Genomic DNA, 24,785 nt, shown 5'->3' with positions numbered 1-24,785 from the left:
CATACATGAAGGCAAAACACCAATGCACACAAAATAAAAACAAATAAGTCGTTTTTTAAAAAAGAGCACATGAAATCTACCTTTCATGACACATTCCTGAAGTCTGGGACAGGAAAGTAAAGCCACACAGGAAACTATGAAGAATGAGTCTGGACTCTATCTGGACAATTACCCTGTCTTCTGGACTTTTTAGCCATGGTAAGGGCAAAGAGTGGGATTCCCACATGATGTCTTTTTTTCAGAGTAATGAGCTTACTTGGACAAAGGTACAGTCTTGCTGTGGATATCAGACTGGATTGCGTATGATTAATCCAGCCTGCTAATCACTGAAGATAATGTAACAAGATGTATAGATTTCACCATCATCATTATTACTGCAAGTATGTGTCTGTCCTGTCTGTGTGTGTGTGTGTGTGTGCGCGTGCGCGCGCGCGCGCACATGTATGCATGCCTGTGAATGTGTATGTGAGCATGTCCATGTGTGCATGAAGCAAGAGGAGGCCATCAGTGTCTTCCTTTATCTCTCTTCAGTTTATTGCCTGGAGATAGCATCTCTTTCTGAACTAGAGGCTTTCTGTTTTCCCTAGGCCAGCAAGCTCTCAGGATCTGCCTATTTCTACCCACCCTAATACTGCAGTTACAGGCATGTACAACACTGCCCAGCTTCTTTTGTTTGTTTGTTTGTTTTTTGAGACAGGATTTCTTTGTGTAGCTTTGGAGGTTGTCCTGGAACTCGCTCTATAGACCAGGCTGGCCTCGAACTCACAGAGATCCACCTGCCTCTGCCTCCCAAGTGCTGGGATCAAAGGTGTGCGCCACCAACACCCAGCTTAAAAATTTATTCATTTTATGAGTATGGATGGTTTGTGTGCATGTGTGTCTGTGCATCATGTGCATGTCTGGTACCTGTGGAGGCCAGAAGTGGGCATCAGAGCCCCTGGAACTACCATGTGGTTGCTAGGAGTTGAACCCAGGTCCTCTGGAAGAGTAGCAATTGCTCTTAACTACTGAGCCACATTTATTTGTTTTTTTTTAATGGAATATTCTTTTCTTTTTTAAAAAAGATTTTATTTATTTATTATGTATACAACATTCTGCTTCCATGTATATCTGCACACCAGAAGAGGGCACCAGATCTCATACAGATGGTTGTGAGCCACCATGTGGTTGCTGGGAATTGAACTCAGGATCTCTGGAAGAACAGTTGGTGCTCTTAACCTCTGAGCCATCTCTCCAGCCCCCATTTATTTGTTTTTTAATGAGAGAGAAAAAGAACATAAAGTTGGCTGGGGAGGAAGGTGGTAGGGAGGATCTGGGAGGAATTGGGGAGGAAAAAATTAAAAATATATTGTTTTAGGGGTCTGAACCTGTGTCCATTTCTCCTTCTCAGTGCTGGGACCCTATCTGGCTTGAACCTGTACAGGTCCTGTGCATATTGCAATAGTCTCTGGGAGTTCAGGTGTGTTGTCATTCCTGTTGTGTCTAGAAGACACTGTTCCTTGGAGCCCTCCATCAGCTCAGACTCTTAGAATCTTTCTGTCTCCTCTTCCAAATAGACCTTGAGCCTTGAGGGAAGCCCAGACTCTCCATTTTATTAAATAGTATATATTAATAATTTTCTCCCCATGGCTATGTCACCAAAATATTCTAAGCCCTGATAATAGTTGCTTATAACTAAAGCAACACATAGCAGGAGGCTGGCATTTTCTTTGACCTGGCTTAGGGCTTTTCAAAGTCTTAGGGTCTATAGCACATGGTAGGGGCTCTACAACTGGTCTCAACTGTTATTGTGAGGGTCTAGTGCTATTATTGCTGTGCCCATGGGATTGTGGTGTCTCAGAGAAAGCCAGAAGTAGCTTAGTTGCATTAGTAAGGACTCTAAGACACAGAAGCGAGTAGGGTATGGTGGCACACACCTGTAGTCCCAGCACGAGATTGGTGGGGGACAGACTGAAGGATTTACAGTGAATTCAGGGCAGCTTAGGGTGTCTAAAAAGATCTTGTCTCTGAAATCAACCAAATGAAAACAATGGCTTGGGAGATGGCTTATTGGATAAATTGTTTTTCTCAAAACAGTGAGAGCCTGGGCCAGCAAGATAGCTCTGAAGGTAAAGGCACTTGCTGGAACCACCATGGTGGAAGGAGACAAAGCAGTCCCAAAAGTTTTCTTCTGACTTCCACATATGCACAAAATAATTAAGTGTGATACAAATACCCGTCACAAAACATGAGAAACTCATTATGAATCCTCAGCACTCATGTAAAGTTGGATGGTGGTGGCACTGTCAGTAACCCAGTGCTGTCAGGAGGACACAGGCCAAGTTAGTGGTTTGCTGGCCAGCCAGTTTATCCCTAACTGTAAGCTCTATGTTCAGTGAGAGACCTTGTCTCAAAAATGTAACACACACACACACACACACACACACACCCCACACATATACACATACCACACACACTACACACATACATGCCCCCCCACACCATACATAGACACCATATACCACACACACATACACACCACACCACACATATACACATATTAAATATACTACACAAACACCATAAACAACACACACACACACACACACACACACATGCCATATACACACATACACACCACACACACACACCACACCACACATATACACATACTGTTGGAACCCGGCATTATGCTGACCCCACCCCCTGACAAGGGGTAGAATACACATATGCCATTCAGGCAGATACTTAGGCAGCTCAAAGGGCCACATCATGGCTACATCACTTGTTTACAGGGCTGCATAAGGACTCAGTATGCATGTGCAAGCTTCCCCTTTTAATCTAGCACTTCCGAGTGCTCTCACTCTCTCCCTTCGTTTCTCTCCCTTCACACCCTCTCTTCTCTCGCTCTCCCTTCTCTGCTCCTCTTCTCTGCTTCTCTCTTTCTCTCTGCTTCCTGTTGGCCAACACCCCTCTTCTCTTCTTCCCTTTCCCTTCAATAAACGCCACATGGGTTTGTTGACTCATGGTTCGTGTTTCATTGCCTGTCGCTGCAGCAAAAGAGCAACACATACCACACACACTGCACATACACCACATACACACATACATGCCATATACACATATACACATATATCACACACACACACATACCACACACACATACATGCCATACACACATATACACCATACACATACCACACAAATACATACATCACACACACACACACCATACACACATACCACACACACATACCACATACACACCACACACACACATACACCACACACACCACACCCGTACACACACACCACACATACACACCACACACACAACAAACCACACATACAACATACCACATACATATACCATATACATACTCATACACCATATACCACACACATACTGTTGGGCCCAAAAGGGGGACCAACTTCAGGAGATGCCCCCCGCAAAGTCACTCACAGGACACAAGTTCAATGCAAAAGCAAAAGGATTTTATTCCAATGCATAAATCTCTGAGAAGAGAACGACCCCAAGTTTCTAAAGAAGACAGTTTTTATATCTTTTTAGTTACTAGGCAGGAGTGTGACAACATTTTCATTGGCTATAACATATATGAGTCATTTACTGATTGGTTGGGAACTGAACTTATAATTTTGCCCACGAGGGATTTGGAATGTTATTTTGGTTTTACACCTGCAAGGCCATGGGACAGCTAGTGTTTTTTTTCTGGGAAAAGAGTGACTTGTACTTATTTTCAAAACTTGGGTGCTCTGGAGCAGGGTAACCCATAACAATTTTTAGAAACCAGACAGTTGTTGAGGATAATAACATTCCTTGGAAACTAGTAATAATAACAATTTCCAGAGATTGGTCATCATGACCGACCATTTCATGTGTTCTTTTTCCCAGAGCTGTGTGTGTGGTCAGAGTGATTTTCAAATACATGCTGGTGGGTATCAGGCTGGGTTTGAGTTGGGGTCTTTCAGTACCACATACACATATATACACCACACACATACACACACCACACACAGTATACATGCACACATTACACACACACACACACACACACACACACACACCCCACAGAGTGAAAAAAATAAGGCAAGACAAAAATTCAGACAAGTGAGAAAGTAAACTCCTTTTCATGTGAAGACTTCCTTATCCCACGTGTGTGAACTGTCCCACAGAGACTAATCTTAGGCACTGCTGCCACCAGGAGTCCAAATGAGTAAGTAACTGTACTAAACCCTCTCTTCCTCAGCACCCACTAAGTGGGTGATTGACAGGCTGTAAACAGAGAAGAGCTAGTCACAAAGCTCCCTATGTTCTAGCATGTGTGTATTGTAAAACATCCCCACCCCAGATTAATTTCTCTTCCTTCCTTCCTTCCTTCCTTCCTTCCTTCCTTCCCTCCCTCCCTCCCTCCCTCCCTCCCTCCTTCCCTCTTCCCCTCCCTTCATTCTTCCTTCCTCCCTCCTTCCTTCTTTCCTTTCTTTTTAATTTTTTTTTTTGAAATCAGGGTTCCTCTGGCTGTCCTAGAACTCACCTATTAGACACCAGGCTGGCCTTGAACTCTCAGAGATCCTCTTGCCTCTGCCTCCTGAATGCTGGGATTAAAGGCATGTGCCACCACCACCGCCCAGCTGGTTTCGTTGTTGTTTTGTGGGGTTTGTTTGTTTGTTTGTTTGTTTTAGTTTTGGTTTTTTGAGAAAGGATTTCTCTAGCTTTGGAGCCTGTCACTGGTAGGCTCCAAACTCAATCTATAGACTAGGCTGGCCTTGAACTCAGAGACATCTGCCTGCCTCTGCCTCCCAAGTGCTGGGATTAAAGATATGTGTCACCACTGCCTGGCTCTGTTTTTTTAAAATTGTTTTTGAAACAAGGTCTCACTGTGTGCTGGTTCCTGGGGTGGGCTCCTAGGTACCAGAGTGTGGGCTCCATCTTTTCTCTCACCTCCCTCTAGGTCATTTAAAGCTTGAACAGAGTTTCATCCTTGGAGTGTTGGTCCAAAGATTAAAAAACAAAGACTATGCAGGTTGCTCACATGTGCCGTGGTCCTTCTTCTCCCCCAAGGCAGTGACTTATAGACAGTTTGAGTGTGTCCCACAAGGTTCATGTGTTGGAAGTTTAGGAAGGCATAAGCCCTATGAGAGGTTCCTTGGTCAGTGGAGAAGATGTTGTCTTTGGGAGGGATTAAGGTAGCTAGTTCTCCCTAGAGCCAGAGGCAGTTCTCCAGAAGTTATTATAAAAGGCTGCCCCCTGCAGCGTTTGGTGACTTTTTCATCCCAGCATTTGGGAGGATCTCTGTGAGTCTGAGGCCAACCTCAGAGAGATATTTACACAGAGAGATATTGCCTCAAATACCACCCTCCCTGCCAAAAAAAAAAGAGTGGCCCCAGACCCTCCTCCTTGTTGTCTGTCTTCCATATGAAAACTCTTTTCCTTCCACAGTTATACAATGCCTACCCTATCATCAGGTGCTGAGCAGACACGCTGGTGTCTTGACTTTCAGAACAGTAAGCTACACACACCCCCTTTCCTTCGAACTCACTAGCCTCCAGTATTTTGTGGACAGCAACAGAAACACTATTAATCTCAGTTTGTCACTTGGTCTTTGCTGTTGTGAAGAAACTTGATGATCCTTTCAAGACAGGCCTTTGGAAGCACCAGTGAGGCAGATTCAGTTTGCGCCATTATCACTTCAAATGTAAAAATTAAGTCCTTTGACCACATTAACTGGTTGCTAATTGGTTTCTCCATTGATGCATGAAATGTTCTGAGCAGTTACCCTGAGCAAGCCCAGCTCTCCAGTTTGCTCCTCGGGGTGGAGTGAAAAGTTAGTTTTGAGTTTGCCTCAAGACAGGTGGGACAGGAAGCAAAGAGGAGATAGTGATTGGTGCAGAATGGGCAGGAAGATGGCAAGACAGAGCTCTTCCTGTAAGGGATGGTGTGTATACCCGGGAGCTGAGCTAGGAGGATCATGAGTTCAAAGTTAGCTATGTAGGGAGATCCTGTCTCTAAAACCCACAAAGAATAAAAAATAAAAATAAAAAAGAAAGAAAAAACCCCAAATTTCCTGGCTTCTTAGTTAAAAGTACAATGGTAGAAACAGCTTCTTTGAGATCTGTTAAGCCCTGTGTTGTCCTCCAAAGGCATGTGTTGGAAGTTTCCTAAGACCTAGGGCTTTGAGGGAGGTCCCCTGGTCAGTGGAGATATGTCTTTGGGAGGGATTAAGGTAGCACTCACCAGAGCCTGAATCAGTTCCCCAGGATGTGAATTAGTTGTGAAAAAGGACTGGTCCCAGCGTCTCTCACTTGGCTCCATTCTCAGTGCCACCCCCTCACTAGGACATCAGAATTTCAGCCTCACAACCGACATGCATCCCAGTAACCACGGCTCCTATTTTGGGTCAGTGAGCTCAGCTTTCTGTTTTGCCTTATTAAGTTTCTTTGTGTAGGTGCGTGTGTGTTTGCATGTGTACAGATACGTGTGCATGTAGGTGTGCATGTGGAAGCCAGCGGTTGACTGATGTTAGGGTCTTTCTCAATCTTTCTCCATCATTATTTGTTTATTTTTTGTTTTTGTTTTGTTTTGTTTTGTTTTTTGAGACAGGGTTTCTCTGTGTAACAGCCTTGGCTATTGGAACTTGCTCCATAGACCAGGCTGGCCTCAAATAATAAGCACACCTTTACCAAGTATTTTACATATTTTACCGTACATTTATGGGTCTTTTAAATATATGAACATAGGAAACACACAGGCCCTATGTTCTATTATAAACTCCCTGACTCTACAGCTGTTGTAATGTTAGTCAAAGAGGGGCAGGTGGCTTGCAGTGCTCCAGGCCTCAGAAGAAATTTCCCTAGGCCTTTATCCTCCCTCAATTTTCTTTAGTATACAAAAATATTGTATTTTATTATGTTATTATATAACATATTATATTTCATTATGCATTTTTTGTTGTCTGTTTCAAGACAGAATTTCTCAATGAACTTGCTCTGTAAACCAGGCTGGTCTTGAACTCACAGAGATTTGCATGCCTCTGCCTCCCAAGTGCTGGGATTGAAGGAGTGCACCACCACCACCTGGTTTGTTTGTTTATTTTTTGAGACAGGCTTTCACTGTGTATCCCTGGATGACCTAGAACTTGTTATTTAGACTAAGCTATTTTCAAACTCACAGAGATCCCAGTGTTGGGATTAAAAGCAGGCACCACCCAGCTATCTTTAAATGACTTCTAGAAGATTTTTTATTTTTAGAGATTTTTCTTTCTTTCTTTTTTTTCCGAGACAGGGTTTCTCTGTGGTTTTGGAGGCTGTCCTGGAACTAGCTCTTGTAAACTAGTTGCTCTCTCTCTCTCTCTCTCTCTCTCTCTCTCTCTCTCTCTCTATATATATATATATATATATATATATATATGCATGCATAGCCTTTTGTCATCTTTCCAGTTGAAAACTTGGTTTTTCTGGCTTGACTGACCTAGTATGTCTGTAAAAAGAGCAGGGTGTATGGTTCACGATGTTTAGTGCCCTTACATCTTTCAATTACTGATGTGCCTTACACTAACCACACCTTCCATCTTTCATGGCTATATTGCATTTCATGACAAGGTTCCTATTGATGTTACAGGCTTTTGTGAACACATCACACTGAAGTCAATACCCTCACACATCTGACTTCAGTTATCCAAGCAAGTGAGTGACAGACACAACAGTTCTTTCTCATTTTATTTTACTTTTGAATGTATTTGTCTCTTCTGTGTATATATATACATGTATACAGCCACCCTCAGATTCCAGAAGAGGACATTGGGTGCCCTGGATCTGGAGTTCTAGGTAGATGTACACTGCCTGACATGGTTGTTGGGAACTTAACCTGGGTTTTCTAAAAGAGCAGAGCCATCTCTCCAGCCCCAACAACAGTGCTTTTATCCCATTTTAGTTAGGTTAACTATTGCTGTGATGAAACATCATGACCAAAGCATCTTGGAGAGTGTCTTAATTAGGGTTTTTTTAAAAATTTTATTTATTTATTATGTATACAACATTCTGCTTCCATGTATATCTGCATACCAGAAGAGGGCACCAGATCTTATAACAGATGGTTGTGAGCCACCATGTGGTTGCTGGGAATTGAACTCAGGACCTCTGGAAGAGCACTCAGTGCTCTTAACCTCTAAGCCATCTCTCCAGCCCTTAATTAGGGTTTCTATTGCTGTGAAGAGACAGCATGGCCATGGCAACTTTTATTAAGGAAAACACTTAATTGGGCCTGGCTTACAGTTTAAGTAATTTCATCCATTATTGTCATGGCAGGAAGCATGATAGCATGCAGGCAGACATGGTGCTGGAGAAAAGCTGAGAGTTCTACATCTGGATCCACAAGCAGCAGGAAGATAGATAGAGATAGAGAGAGAGAGAGAGAGAGAGAGAGAGAGAGAGAGAGAGAGAGAAAGAAAGAAGAGGAGAGAGGAGAGGAGAGGAGAGGAGAGGAGAGGAGAGGAGAGGAGAAGAGAGGAGAAGAGTGGAGAGGAGAGACTGGACCTGACTTAGATATCTGAAATTTCAAAGCCTGCCCCTACAGTGACACACTTCTCCAACAAGGTCACACCTCCTAATAGTGTTACTCCCTGGTGACCAAGCATTCAAATCTATGAGCCTGCTTCCTTTCCTTTTCCTCCCTCCTCCTTCTTCCTTCCTTCCTTTCTTTTTTAAAGATTTATTTATTATGTATAGTGTTCTGCCTGCATGTATGCGTACACACCAGAAGAGAGCACCAGATCTCATTATAGATGGTTGTGAGCCACCATGTAGTTGCTGGGAATTGAACTCAGGACCTCTGGAGGAGCAGCCAATGGTTTTAACCTCTGAGCCATCTCTCCAGTCCCCACCTTTCTTTCTTTCTTTCTTTCTTTCTTTCTTTCTTTCTTTCTTTCTTTCTCTCTCTCTCTCTCTCTCTCTCTCTCAATCTCTCTTTCTCTCTCTCTCTTTTTCTTTCTTTTTCCTTTTCCAGATAGGGTTTCTCTGTAGACCAGGGTGGCCTCAAACAAAGAGATCCACCTGCCTCTGCCTCCCGAGTACTGAAATTAAAGGCATGCACTACCACCAGGCTACTCTCTACCTTATTCATTTAGGGCAGGGTCTCTCACTGAATTGGAAGCTCAATCTTAGAGCTAGGCTAGTTGGCCAGCCAATGAGTGAGGGGATCTGGTTGTCTCTGTCACCAGTGCATATTCCATGTCTGTTTTTTTCACATGTGATGGGGGATGTTCTTCTGTATATATGTTTCTCTTATTGGTTGATGAATAAAACACTGATTGGCCAGTATCCCGGCAGAAAGTATAGTCAGGGCTACCAGACAAGGAGAATTTTGGGGAAAGGAGGCAGAGAGAAGCCACCAGAGAGATGCCATGTAGCCGCTGAAGGAATAACAGGTCCAGTCATTCACCGGTAAGATAAGACCATGTGGAAATATTTCGATTAATAGAAATGGGTTAATAATTAAGAGAGAGCTAGCTAGTAAGAAGCCTGAGGCATTGGCCAAACAATTTATAATTAATGTAAGTGTCAATGTGCTTACTTGGGACTGAAGGGCTGTGAGACCAGGTGGAACAAGAACCTCCATCTACAAATGGCCCCCAATGTGGAGCAAAAATTTCCATGAAAAACCTGACAAAAGCTTAAAAAGGGATTTTTAAAAACAAAACAAAGTCAAGCATGGCTTCTTGGTAGCAGCATTTTCTCAGGTGGACTTTCTTTGCTAGAGACAAGCAGAGGCTCAACACTCCTTTAAGAGAGGTTTCCCAACTCAGTGTTAGTGGCAAAAACTGCATGGCTTTTTTAAGTGGCTCTGCTACCAAACAATTAAATGGTGTTTACAAGTAGCTGGCAGCATGCTTCTTGGTGTTGGCATGAAACCAGAAACTCCACAGAGTTGTGGCAATAAGCATGGCTCCTACCAGTAGCTCTACCATGGAGCTAGACTCTCAGAAAGCCAAGGAATAGGGCTGGGCCAGCCACAGCTTTAATTTTAGCCATGCTGCTTAGCAGATAAAAGACTCATGGTCAGAAAAGATAGAGATATACAGTAAAGACAGATTCAAAAACAAACAAACAAACAAACAAACAAACCTCTAAATGGTTTAAATGTTGTTTAAAAATATACATAGGCTTGGGAGAGAAAAGAAAAGGAATACATTGGTTAAAAAAGAAATAGACTGGCTAGGTGTGATGGCACCTAGCCTTTAATCCCAGCACTCAGGAAGCAGAGGCAGGCGGATCTCTGTGAGTTTGAGGCCAGCCTGGTCTACAGAGCAAGTTCCAGGACAGGCCCCAAAGCAATACAGAGAAACCCTGTCTCGAAAACCAAACGAAAAAAAATGTAATGTATAATTAAATACAGATCATAGATAGTCATCTATAATAGTCAAAACTTACAGTTATGTAGTTAGGTTTTCTAGATATACAGAGGTGTATTTCAAATGGATAGGTATTCTTTAAAACCTTTCAAAGACCTACAGAATATGGCATTTAAAATGGTCTTCATGACAAAGAGACACAACTGCTCCTGGCAACACTATTTACTTTGGAAAGGAAAATGGGCATCAAAGAAACTCATTATGGAGTTTGCCTTCAACATGGCAAGACTAGCCATTTGGGCAAGAAACTGCTCTTGCCTGGACTGTTTGATGTATACTATACAAACTGGACATGCAGGATCCACAGGAAAGTGACTGCTGAACTTGCCAAAACAAGATGGACAGTTCTTCAGGGTTAATGCTTCAAGGAAGAGTCTGCCAGACATTCTAGGCCTGTAGGCTGAAGATGGATGCACCAACGTTACAGAGGAACTTTGGGTGACTGTCCAGGCAGCAAGATGTCTCTGACAATTTTAGAGTTTATATTCTATCCTTCTGAGGTCTTTGATGGAGTTGAAGATGGATAGCTACGGTTATGGATTTCCTTAGTTATGATAAAAGATAAAAGAGTCTAAAGATAAAGCTTTAGACTCACAAAGATAGGATAGATGATAGAATATTTTCTTTAAATTTTGCCAAATGTTAATGGACTAAATATTGTTAACTATAGTTCTTGCTGTTTTGTTATATATTTTTACTATGTTAAAATTAAAACCTTTCTTTTTATTTAGACAGAAAAGAGGAGATGATGGGGATGTTCTTCTGTATATATATTTCTCTTATTGGTTGATGAATAAAACACTGATTGTCTAGGGCTACGCAGAGAACCCTGTCTGGAAAAAACAGAACCAACTAACCAACAAAAACCAAATAAAGTGGTTCCAATTAAGTAACAAGGAAGAACCTCTTCCCAAGCCTATCCAGTTCGTTTGTCTTCTGTCTATTCGGTCTGTGTTATAATTTTAAAAAATGTTGGGAAGGAGTCACACCATACAAGAGGGCTTACATAGAAGGTTTATTGGAAGAGGAGAGAGAGGGGCAGAGAAGGGGGCAGAGAAGAGGGGTAGAGGCCACTCTCTGGGGACAAGAGTAGCAGAAGAGAGAGAGATGGGAGGTGGGCAAGGCCCACTTTTTATAAGGGAATATATCAAATGTACACAGGACGTGCTCTTAGTAGCAACAGCTGAGGACATATCCTGCCAGGACCCTAAGGGCAGGCCAGTATAGATGCCTGAATACTAGCAGTCTATCTGTCTTCTTTCTATCCTGTTTGTCTTCTGTCCCTCTCTCCCTCTCAAACACTGACCATCAGGGACTGATCAGGCAAAACACACAGCAGCCTCTCTAGACAGTTGAGACACATCAAAGGCTATGATCGTTTTTAGGTATCAGAAACACTAACCATTTTTCTAACTGGTCATTAGTACTTTTATGAACTATCTCGGGGAGGTGGTGGTGCACAACTTTAATCCCAGCACTTGGGAGGCAGAGGCAGGAGCATCTCTGTGAGTTTAAAAACATCCTGGTCTACAGAGTGAGTTCCAAGACAACCAGGGCTGTTGCACAAAGAAACCCTGTCTCCAAAAAGGGAAAAAAATGTCAACAATGGAAGACAGACTTTTGACTTGTAGAAATGTATTAAAGTCAGGGATGGTGATGCCTCTGGAAGTTCCTTTATTGTACAGGGTTGTTTTGGCTATCCTGGGTCTTTTGTTTCTCCATATAAAGTTGACTATTGATCTTTCAAGGTCTGTGAAGACTTGTGCTGGTTTTTTTGATGGGGATTGCATTGAATCTGTAGATTGCTTTTGGCAAGATTGCCATTTTTACTATGTTGATCCTACCTATCCAAGAACATTGGAGATCTTTACATTTTCTGCTATATTCTTTAATTTCTTTCTTTAAAGACTCAAAGTTCTTGCTATACAGGTCTTTTGTTTGTTTGGTTAGTGTTACCCTAAGATATTTTATGTTGTTTGTGGCTATTGTAAAGGGTGATGTTTCTCTGATTTCTTTCTCAACTCTCTTATCATCTGTATATAGTAGGACTACTGATATTTTTGAGTTAATTGTATCCTGCCATTTTGCTGAATGTGTTTATCAGCTGTAGGAGCTCCCTGGTAGAGTTTTTTGGGTCACTTATGTAAGCTATCGTATCATCTGCAAACAGTGAAAGTTTGACTTCTTCCTTTCCAATTTGTATCCCCTTGATCTCCTTTTGTTGTCTTATTGCTCTAGCTAGCCCTTCAAGCACAATATTTGAAGAGATATGGAGAGAATGGACAGCCTAGTCTTGTTCCTGATTTTAGAGGAATCACGCTTTCTATCCATTTAGTTTGATGTTGGCTGTTTGTTTACTGTATATTGTTTTTATTATGCTCATGTATGTTCCCCCAACTTATATGCCATCCTAGAGCCTTCATCCAGCAGCTGATGGAAATAGAAACAGATACCTATAGCTAAACACTGAACTGAACTGGAATCCAGTTGCAGAGAGGGAGGAGTGATGAGCAAAGGGTCATGACCAGGCTGGTGAAACCAACAGAAACAGCTGACCTGAACAAGGGGGTGCTCTTGGTCCACAGACTGATCACTGGGAAACCAGTATGGAACTTATCCAGACTCCGTGAATGTGGGTGTCAGTGAGGAGGCCTGGGAAATCTATGGGGCCTCTTGTTGTAGGTCAGTACTTATCCCTAGCATAGGAATGGACTTTGGGAGCCCATTTCACATAGAGGGATACTCCCTCAGCTTAGACACATGGGGTAGGGGCTAGGCCCTATTGCAAAGGATATGACAAACTCTGAGGACCCCCCCCATGGAAAGCCTCACCCTCCCTGGGGATCAGAAATGGTATGGGGGGGCTGCTAGGTGGGGGGCAGGGGAGGAGGGGAGTGAGAGGGAACTGGGATTGACATGTAAAACTGTCTTGTTTCTAATTTAAATTAAAGATGAAGGAAAAATAAATGTATTAAAGTCAATGACATCATATTATTATTTAGTCTTACTATTTTTTTGAGACATAACCCTGGCTGTCCTAGAATTTAATGTGTAGACCAGTGTGGCCTTGAACTCATCGAGATCTGCTTGTCTGTCTCCTGAAAGCTGGGATTAAAGACTTGTGCTACCAAGGTATATTTACATTTAAACTTAAGAAAGATTTATATATTTAATTTTTGTATTTCTCTGTTTATGCATGTGAATGCAGGTGCATGTGCCTATGCATGCCACAGGACAGGTAGGACTCTTTACTATTCCTTTGAGACAAGAACTCTCCCTAGATGAGAGAGTTGTGTTTTCTTGTGTTTTCTCAGCCTTCCTGTAAACCCATAGGTCCCCCATGGAGCTATAATGTACATCGGACATCCAACTTGATATGTAGGTGATGGGATTCCAACTCTGCTTCTCATGATTGCCCAGAAAGTACTCTTAACCATTGGGTCATCTTTCTAGACTTAATATATAATATTCTGTTCCACATGGTATCCTTCCAGGCTTGCAACATGTACCCACACAAACCATTTAAGTTTCTAGAATAAGGTATTGATATGGATCCAATCATGTATTTATTTATTTATTTAGGTTTTTCCAGACAGGGTTTCTCTGTGTGTAGTCTTGCCTGTCCTGGTCTCTGTAGACCAGGCTGGCTTCAAACTCACAGAGATCCACATGCCTCTGCCTCCCAAGTGCTGAAATTAAAGGCATGTGCCACCACTGCCCGGCCCCTATCATGTATTTTTTTAAAATATATTTATTTTTACTTTATGTGTATAGGTGTTTTGCCCATATGTATATCTATGTACCATGTATGTGCCTGGTGCCTATGGAGGCCAGGCAAGTGCATTGGATCCCCTGGGACTGGAGTTATAGATGGTTGTGAACCTCCATGTAGGTGCTGGAAATCAAACCCAGGTCCTTTGGAAGAACAGCCAGTGCAACTGTTGAACCATTTCTTCAGCCCCCAGTCATGTAGTTTTATGACAAGTTTGCTACAGTGTAGTTCAGGCAGGCCTTGAATTCACTGCCCAGGTGGCTGTGACTATAGGTGCATGCCACCATGCCCAGCTTCAATTAAAAATTTATTTTTTTGCCTTTAGTCCCAGCACTTGGGAGGCAGAGGCAGGCGGATCTCTGTGAGTTTGAGACCAGCCTGATCTACAAGAGCTAGTTCCAGGACAGCCTCTAAAGCCACAGAGAAACCCTGTCTTGAAAATGCAAAAAAAAAAAAGAAAGAAAAAGAAAAAAATTTTGAGATAGGATTTTGATATGTAACCCAGGCTGGCTTTCCACTTGAGACCCTCTTGCCTCTGTCTCATAAATTGGGATTTTAGGCATGTACCCAAAGGACACTCAATCTTGAATCCTTAACCCTGACATTGCAGGATCATAAAGGATATGATGTATATTCATAAGTCATCAATCAATTCAAGTCTGTAAGCATTTTTTTTGGGAGATGGTAAAGACCCATTTCTTTTCATGGATGTATACTGGATTGATGTTTTACTGACTATTTAGTCCTGGTAGATGAGGCTGGCCTCAAACTCACAGAGATTTGCCTGCTTCTCCTCCAGAAGTCTGGAAGTAAAGGTGCACCACCATGCTCAAGTAGGATGGATTTTATTGTCATGACAGAATGCCCACAAACAATCTTCCTTTAAGCCTCTTGCTTTAATCCCAGCTGCGAAATATGACTATCAGTTGTCATATTTGACTGATTCCTCCCTCCAATTTCCCTTCAGTCAGCTGCTACGGCCCTCCAGTTACAGACTATGGTCTGCCTTCCCTATTGACTTTAAGTGTGTATGGGACACAGTCTTCATCTTGCCTGTCTCCTATCACATGGTACAGCCCACAAATAGGTGGTCCATAAATGGCTACTGCACTTTCTGCTTGATACCCTAGACTTGTCCACCTCATGCAACTGTCACCTGTGTGAGAAATTTCCTCTATAAATAGGTAGTTTCTGTTTCAGGTACGTTTGTTGTAATATACCCCTCACTGCCCCACCCAAGCCTCTTAGAAACAGAGACCCAGAGAGGTATTCAAATCCTCTGCCATAATACCTACAGCCCTCATAAGAGCCAACAAGGGCAGGGGTCATTCCTTCCCCCTCAACATCGCTGACCGCTGTCCACGGGGAACTCTTGCTGAGAATTTGTTTGTCCTCCATGCTGTTCTGTCTGCTGTTTCCATTTATTTCAGTGATCAAGTCCCACATGGCTCCGCAGTGCTTCCACAGTGAATATTTTGACAGTCTGCTGCACACTTGCAAACCTTGCCACCTTCGATGTTCCAGCCCTCCCGTACCCTGTCAGCCTTACTGTAATCCAAGTAAGTGAGACTCTTCAATAGCTGCTTCTTGTTGGGAGGCATTCTTGATAGTGCCTATTTATCTAACAGAGAAGGTGGGAGATTATTTTTGTTTCGTTTTCCTGAATCAAAACCAGAAATCAAGCAATAATTTAGATGTCTCCTGGAGCAAAGGAATTGTTCAGATCCAAATTCCATTTTATTCAGCACCAATAGTGATGGCGATTTCATCAGCTCTTAACTGAAGGACATTTAGAAATTAAAAGTCAATGTTGGTGAAGCCAGGGAGGGGGGCTTTTAAGCCTCCAGAGCAGCGGTTCTCACTCTCAACCTTCCCAATGCTGCAAGCCTTTAGTACAGTTCCTCAGGTTGTGGTGATTCCCAACCATTAAGATTGTTTTGTTGCTACTTCACAACTGTAATTTTGCTACTGTTATGAATCATAATGTCAATTATCTTATGTGACCCCTGTGAAAGGATTATTCAACAACCCCAAGGGGTGTCGAACCACTCAAATTTGAGGCTAGCCTGAACTATATAGTGAATTCCAGGGCAGCTTGGGCTACAGTGAAATCCTGTTTCAAAAAAGGAGCCAAGTTGTAGATGAGTTGGTAGAGTGCCTGGCTGGTGCACACACAGCCCTGGGCTCTGCAGCAGTATTTATAGTCATGTTGCTGCAGATCTGTAATCCCAGCACTTACATAGGAGGTGGACTCATCCATAGCCAAGGTCTACAGATGAGTTTGAGGCCAGCCTGACCTACCCCCAAAGTAAGGTGTTCATGAATATGCAATAGGGGAGTTGAGTGTTAGAAAATTCATACTTGATTTGAGTACTGATCTCTGTGATGTTCTTTTAATAAAGGTGTGACAGGTTCAACGAAAGGGGTACAAATTGTTCTTTGGACCTTCTTGGGCTTGACCTTGATTGTTTCTTTGGTACTTTTTGCGCTCACGTTCTTGCTGAGGAAGATGAATTCTGAAGCACTGAAGGACAAACTTCAAAACCCAGGTCAGTTTGATGGTGACTCTTAGAAATCTATTTCTGTAGGGGTGGCTCTTCCAAGTTTCATTTCCTTTTCTTTTTTTAACTTTGACTTTTTTTTTTTGGCTACAGCACTTTCAAATGTGTTAGTGGATAGTTGAATTTTTGAGCTGGGTGTGGTAGTACATGCCTGTCATTTTAGCACCTGGGTAGGGCAGGCAGAAGGATCCAAGGGGTTAAGGTCTAGTTCGTCCTCAGCTACATATGGAGTTTTCGATCAGCTCGGGCTACATGAGACCATGTCTCAAACAAAATATATATATAAAAAAACAACAACCACCAATGCCCTCACAAACAATCAAACAAACAAACAACAGAGAAATCTTGGCATTGACAGCTACTTTGCAGGTCTCCTTTCAATGCCCATTTCCCCCAGTTCTTCTCTTGGTAATTGCTCTTGAGGCTTGCTTGGTAAGTGTCTTTCACTGTAGTTAGAACACTGATGAGATACTCCGTTATCACACAACAATAGCCAGGTACTCTCAGGATAACTGTATTTGGCAAGATCCCTGGTCATGTTTTAAATATAATCATAAGCACTGTTTGCATGTGAACATTTTGCTGCCCCAAGTGCTAGAAATGAATAACCAGTTGCTCCTGGATTCACTAACCATCTCAAGAATAATTATTAGGCAACAGAGTACCAGTCTCAGAGAAGTTAAAGCTCCACCTGAGAGCCTCTTAGGCTAAAAATATTTTTATAGCACTGTTCCCCGTGACCTGATTTTCAAGACACACAGCAGCCATTGTCCTGCATCTTTTTTTATTACTTTTTTTCTTTTGGTGTGTGTGGTGCATGAATGTGAGTATGCACTTGCTCATCAGGTCAGAGCAGGACATCAGGTATCTTCCTCTATTGTTCTTCACCTTGTTATCATGAGATAGGGTCTCTCAGTGGATCAGAGGCATGCTGTTGCAGCTGTGTTACCTAGCTCCTATCTCTGCCATTGGGAGGTTACATGCTGAGGTTACGGGTATGTGCTTGTTACCAGAGTGTTAGAGATTTAAATTCAGATCCTCACGATTGTATGTTTTTTTTAAAGATTTTATTTATTATATATACAAAATTCTGCTTCCATGTTTATTTGCACACCAGAACTCAGGACCTCTGGAAGAGCAGTCGGTGCTCTTAACCTCTGAGCCATCTCTCCAGCCCCACGCTTGCACGTTCTTATACCCACTAAGTCATCTTCTGAGCCCTTGTCCTGCTTCTTTATGAATTTGTTTTCCATGCACACACTGCAAGCCATCTACTCCATTGCTTTCTAGTGCAGTGGGTATAGTGGGTAATTCACTCACTCTTCTGGCTCCCACGTGGTCTGGGAGGCAAAAGAAAGAATTTTAATTGTTTTTAAAGTTGAGTGTATTTGTGCATGTCTGAGAGTGGCTTTGTACATGTGAGTACAGTGTCTTTGGATAGCAGGATAGAGCATTGGATCCCCCTGTAGTTGGAGTTACAGGTGGTTGCTAGGGACTGAACTCTGGAAGAGTAGTACTGGCTCTTAACCATTAAGCCAGCTCTTTAGCCCTAGAATGATTTTATTTATTTATTTGACAGGATTTCTCTGTGTAGCCCTGGCTGTCCTGAACTCGATTTGTAGACCAGGCAGGACTTGAGCTTACAGATCTGCCTGCCTGTGGGTTTAAAGGTGTACATATGTAAAGTACTACATGACATAATGTACTGATTACAGACACATAGGGAAACAGTGACTACAGTCGAACAAACAACACATCCACATCCTTACATAGTTGACCATTTTTGGTGACAGGCCTTGGACTATGTAGCTCAGGATGACCTTGAACCTCTCTGGTCCTCACGTGGCCATCTCACCAGACCTGGCATTACAGGTGTGCACCAACAGGCCTGGTTTGTGAAGTTCTGGGGATTGAATCCAGGGCTTCTTGTGAGTGCTAGCTGAGTGAGCCAACTGAACCCCATCCCCGGCCCTTCAGCATTCTTCCTGGTGGTGAGGCTAGTTGGAATCTACTCTGCTATTTGCAGCACCACAGTATCATCCAGTCATAGTCATAGGCTGGCTCTGAAGACTCATCTTACATAACTGCAACTCTGGACTTCTGACCATCTGCTTCTCATTTCCCCACCTCCTTGTGTCTGGGAACCAACATTCTGCTGTTTTTCTGTAAGCAGTTTCTTTAGGTCCACATGGAAGTGAGGCCAGGCAGTTGTCAGCCCCCCGCCCCCTGCCCTTTAGTATATTTCTAGAGCAACTCCGAATGAGATGTTTTATTATTTATTTATTTATATTTTGTGTATATGCGTGTTTTACCTCATGCTTGTATACCACATATGTGCATTCTCCCTAGGAGCCAGAGTCCCCTGGGACTGGAGTTACAGACAATTGTGAGTCACCAAGTGATTGCTGGGAATCAAACCCATGTCCTCTGCAAGAGCAACCTAGTGCTTTAAGTGGCTAAGCCATTTCTCCAGCTCCCTGAAAGAGATGTTTTAGAAGATAAAGTCACTGTGGAATGTTGGGGAGCAGAAACTTGATCTTTTGTGTGTGAGAAAGTGTAGGTGCATACCACAGCATGTGTGGTGGTCAGAGGACAACTTTCAGGAGTTACTTTGAGGCGCAGGGTCCCTTTTGTTTCTTATACTTTGATCTCCAAGATAGCTTGTCTTCAAACTTCTGGGGTGAGTCTCCTGTCTCAGCCTCTAACCTCATATAGAACTGGGATTACAGATGCCTGATGCCACCGCCCCTCCCCCCCAGATAGGATTTCACTGTGTAACAGTCCTGGTTGTCCTGGAACTTTGTTGAACAGGCTGGCCTCAAACTCACAGAGATATGCATGCCTCTGTCTCCTGAGAGCTGGAATTAAAGGCATGCACCACCACAGCTGGACCAATAAGTGGTTTAAAAAACCCATTCTTCACAGATGTGTATTGGAGACAAATTGGGGACTTCTATATGGGATCAAAGGAAATTCATTGAAAAATGAATTATCCAGGAGTATGGTCCTTATTTGTAATATCAGTTCTCTGGAGGCTGAAGCAAGCAGAAGGGTCACTAATGGTTTGAGGTCATGAGCTAGAGAGAGGGCTCAGTGGCTAAGAGCACTTGATGCTTTTACGGAGGATCACAGTGTGGTTTCCAGCATCCACATGGCAGCTCACAATCTTTTATAACTTCAGTTCCAGGGGATCCAACACTTCTGTACCAGGCACATACATGGCACACATGCCTACATGCAACACTCACTCACACACATTATAGAAAAAAATGAATAGAAGGCCAGCCTGGGCTACATTGAGTTCTAGGCTAAGTTGGGCTACAGAATATCACACACACACACACACACACACACACACACACACACACACACACACACACACACAGACCCCACATTAATGTACTGAAAAATGCTCCATAAGATGTCATATCAGAAAAACTAGGACACAGTACACGTCTTGAATGTTGATGAGATGCTCAGTGGATAAAGGTACTTGCTGACAAGCCTGATTAGGCTGAGTGTAATCCACTTCCATAAGCTGTCCTGACAGTCACAGTACACTGTGATGTGACTCCTCTCACCACAAATTAAAAAAAACAAAAAACAAAAAAAACTTAAGAAGCCCTTCTGGGGGCTGGAGAGATGGCTCAGCGGTTAAGAGCACTGGCTGTTCTTCCAGAGGTCCTGAGTTCAATTCCCAGCAACCACATGGTGGCTCACAACCACCCTGAATGAGATCTGGTGCCCTCTGCTGGCATGCAGGCACAAGACTGTATACATAATAAATAAATAAAATCTTTAAAACAAAATAAAACAAAACAACAAAAAAAGAAGCCCTTCTGTATTCTTTCCCCTTGTGGTATTGGGGATTAGACTCAGGGCCTTTCTTGAACATGCTGGCTCCAAACTCCCTGCCTCAGCCTCCTGAGTGGCTGGATTACAGGTGCGTGCCACCATGCCCAGCTTTTGCTTTTGTAAAATGCCACTCATAGGCTGACTGATGTGCTGTGACATGTGTTAATTTCCTGTGTAAGATGAGGTCAAACCCTCAGAACTTGCAAGAGCCAAGTGGGTAATAAGTATATGGACCAACCAGTTTGTGGCTTTGCCAACAAGGGCACCGATCACCTGCTTGGAGGCAGAAGCTGCTATGGTTGACCCCAGCCCACTGTCTCCATGTTCCTCCTATTGTCAGGTTTTGTAGTCTGTATAGAGTCTGGTTTCATACATTTCCGTGTGAGTTTTAAATGTGGTCAACATAAGACAAAATTTTAAAACTCCATATATGCAAAAAGCAACCTGCCTCAGGGCCACATTTCTGGGGTGGGGTCTTAGTGACTCTTGGCATAGGATGCACTTGTTCTTGGTCTTGTGCTGCTTTCTCTGTGTTCTGCCATGCATGCTATGACAGTACCACTGTGATCTTCAAGTGAATGCCTGTTTCTGTATCATCAGGACCCGTTCTGTTGGACAAGGCCAATAATGACCTGATGCACAGCAGGGTTGGTGACGTCAGGGTTCTTCCCCGAAGCCTGGAGTGTACAGTGGAAGACTGTACCTGTGAGGACTGTGTCAACAGCAACCCAAAGGCTGATTCTGACCATTTCTTCCCGCTTCCAGCCATGGAGGAGGGTGCCACCATTCTTGTCACCACGAAAACGAGTGACTATAACAACAGTGTGCCAACGGCTTTGGGGAGTGTCACAGAGATGGAGAAACCAACTCATTCTAAAGAATGAACCTGTCTGGTATAAAGCCATTTTGAGAACCTTTGTTACAGGGAGAGCTGATGCTTTTGATATCTTTAGGATGACTGTATATCCGCTGGGAATATAGCTTTCTGTCCTTTAATTCTGAAAACTCTTTACATCAGACCCATTCCCCATCTTATCGTTGGGAACTTAACTGTGGAAGTTTCTTTGGTTTTATGATTGAAGTTTTGATTCTCTCTTAAAAAAAAAAAAGAGTCTCTATAGTCCCAGAGTGTCATGTTTCAACGGAGGCAATCACAGAAAAGGTGTACTTCAGGACAAACCAGACTCCAGACTCTCCTGATAGATAGCTGAAGGAAGCAAGGTTAACCCGTGATTTTTTTTTTTTTTTTTTTGTAACTAGGAGAAGCCAGGTCAGTTCGGTGTATAATGCACAGGCTCTCTAGGTTCCCAGAAGACATCAGAATGCTTACACAAATGCATGTGTCGTTGCTAATTGTGACAAACATGAACCTGGTACTGTTTTTAGCTCAGGTGCAGGTGTGTGTGATCACTTATGTAGGCTTAATGGTGCTAGAGACTTCTCCAAGTCCTTTCACACAAACAAAATTCTATAAGGAAGGTAGACAATTATTACCTCCATCTTACAGATGTTGTCGGGGCTGAGGATGTGGCTAGTGGTAGAATACTTGCCTACCATGCTCAAGGTCCTAGGTTCAACCTCCAGCTTACATCACACACACACACACACACACACACACACACACACACACACACACAGAGAGAGAGAGAGAGAGAGAGAGAGAGAGAGAGAGAGAGAGAGAGAGAGACAGACAGACAGACAGACAGAGACACAGAGACAGAGAGGGAGAAACCAAGTCAGAGCAGGGTAACAGCCAGAGAATTATTGTCTTATTGTGTCTGTGGAACTGTAACAGAACATTTGAGGCTTGGTAATGTAGAACATACTGAAATGTATCTCCTTCTTTATAAGCTAGCCTTGAACTCTTAATTCTCCTGCCTGGCCACTGGTATAGGACTATAGGTATGCATGAGCTACACCACCACACTGTTTGCCTCAGCATCAAGTGAGAGTTTTCTCAGAGGCCAGCATCTGGTGAGAGTTTTCTGGCTGTTCCCTCACAGGTGGAAGAAGTTAGCTAAACCCATGTGAAATTTCACCAGGAGCTTAAGCCCACTGGAGAAGGGAAGCCTCCACGGCTTAGTCACCTCTTTTTTCTTTATATCACTGAGAATCAAATCCAGGGCCTCACACATATGTTTCTACTGAGCTATATAGCCTCTAGCTCTTTATTTTTATAGTTCTGATAAAGAGTGTCTCTAAGATACCCAGGCTGGATGACTCCAGTCAGCCTCATACCTAGCAGGGGAAAAATAAAGTGTTTCAAGCCCAGCTTTAAAATAGGGCAAAACCCTGAACTACCTAGATGCTGTGAATGTAACACTTGTGTTCTCACAGCATCCCAGCCCTTTCTCTCACTGTCATCTACAGAGTTGCCTGGATAGTTATCACATCTCCCTAGCCATTCTCCCAGCTCTATTACAATTCATTCTCATTCTAGGAAGTGATCTCTCTCTTTGAGACAAGCGTTCCTTCAGGCCATAACTCAAGATTCTTCTGTCTCCATCTTAAGAGTGCTGGAACTAAAGGTGTTCACCACCAGACCAGGAATGCAAGTGAAGTGTTTTTAAAATTTATTTATTTTTTAATGTGCATTAGTGTTTTCATCCGCAGGAACTGGAGTTACAACAGTTGTGAGCTGCCATGTGGGTACTGGTAATTGAACCCGGGTCCTCTCAAAGAGCAGCCAGTGCTCTTAACCACTGAGCTATCTCCCCAGCCTGTGACTTTCTTTCTTTCTTTCCTTTTTGTTTTTTCTTTTTTATATATTTGAATTACAAACAAGATTGAATTACATGATGATCCCAGTTCCCTTCTCCCTCCCTTCCTCTTCCATCACCCCCCCCCAACTAAAATCCTACCTATTATATGTCCTTTCTTCTAATCTACACCTGACTCAAAATTTCTGCTTCCTCATGATCTTCTTTTTGTTTTTTGAGATAGGGTTTCTCTGTGTATCCTTGGCTGTCTTGGAACTCACTCTGTAGACCAAGATAGCCTGGAACTCAAGAGATCTACCTGCCTCTGACTCCTGAGTGTTCGGCTAAAGGAACACACCTTTAGTCCAATTCTGATTTCATCACTCTGCTTAAATTCTTGCAATGGCCTTCCATTCCCCCATCCATCAAAAGGCAGGCAGGAACGCACAAAAGGGCTTCCCCAGCTTTCTCTATCCTCCTCAACACTCACTTCTTGCTCCAACCAACCCTTCCTGGTACGGACTTGCATCTTATTCTCCTGGAATACCTATCCTCGGCTTGGCCTAAAAGAGAGACCTTCAGAGATTCCTTATCTGTTAAGTTGGCCCACACACACACACACACACACACACACACACACACACACACACACACACACACACACACACAGAGTCTCTTTCTCTCTCTGATGCTGGAGCTTGAACCTAGGGCTTTGGAATGCTACCCCTGAGAGCTGCATACACAGCCCTGATTTTACTTTTTGTTTTGAGAGTCTCAATAAGTTGCCCAGAATGGCTCTGGGTTCACTTTTTGTTTTTGTTGGAACAGAGAGTTGAAGCTCTGGCCTCATGCATGTAAGGCACGTGCTTTACCACTGAGCTACACCCCAGCTCTTGAACTCTGCAGCTCAGGCTCCTGACTCAGCCTCTTGAATGCTGGGATTAAAGCCTGTGCCGCCAGGCTCTGCAGGCCCACTTTTCCAACCGTCTCTTTAAGACAGGGTCTTAAATATTCCAATCTAGTATTCAACTCACTAAGTAGTTTAAGGATGACCTTGAACTCTTTTTTTGGGTGCGAGGGTTTTGAGACAGGGTTTCTCAGTGGCTTTGCAGCCTGTCCTGGAACTAGCTCTGTAGATCAAGCTGGTCTCGAACTCACACAGATCCTCCTGCCTCTCTCTCCTGAGTGCTGGGATTAAAGGCGTGCACCATCACCATCCGGCGACCTTGAACTCTTGTTCCTTCTGCCTTCTCCTGAGGGCTGGTTTGACAGACTTGCACCACTACTCCAGGCTCCCAGTACACTTATCTCGCATCCCTGTCCGAACCTCAATTTAGATTGATGTCTTCGTTTTGGCACCGGGATGGGGATGCATTTATCCTGTGAGGTCCCGGGTGTTCATCCCGCCACCCTAGGGCCTCGACTCGAGAGGGTATTTTGGTTCCGGGTCGGAAGGCGGGCTCTCAGAGGGCCCTACTTCCGGGGCGGGGCCAGC

General features: G+C 43.3%; 1 protein-coding gene across 1 annotated transcript; it reads left to right on the top strand.

The window, feature by feature from the left end:
• Window positions 1–15,610: 15,610 nt before the first annotated feature.
• Tnfrsf17 (TNF receptor superfamily member 17) lies at window positions 15,611–21,689 on the top strand. Its single transcript, XM_035448334.1, has 3 exons — window positions 15,611–15,734; window positions 16,578–16,736; window positions 21,192–21,689. Exons 1-3 carry the CDS (start codon window positions 15,620–15,622, stop codon window positions 21,473–21,475), a joined length of 558 nt encoding a protein of 185 aa, XP_035304225.1. The 5' UTR covers window positions 15,611–15,619; the 3' UTR covers window positions 21,476–21,689.
• Window positions 21,690–24,785: the final 3,096 nt, after the last annotated feature.

Source organism: Cricetulus griseus, chromosome 7 (assembly GCF_003668045.3).
Source record: "Cricetulus griseus strain 17A/GY chromosome 7, alternate assembly CriGri-PICRH-1.0, whole genome shotgun sequence".
Classification (NCBI taxonomy): Eukaryota; Metazoa; Chordata; class Mammalia; order Rodentia; family Cricetidae; genus Cricetulus; species Cricetulus griseus.
Note: the sequence above shows the minus strand (reverse complement) of the source record. Positions and strands in the feature narration are given on the sequence as shown.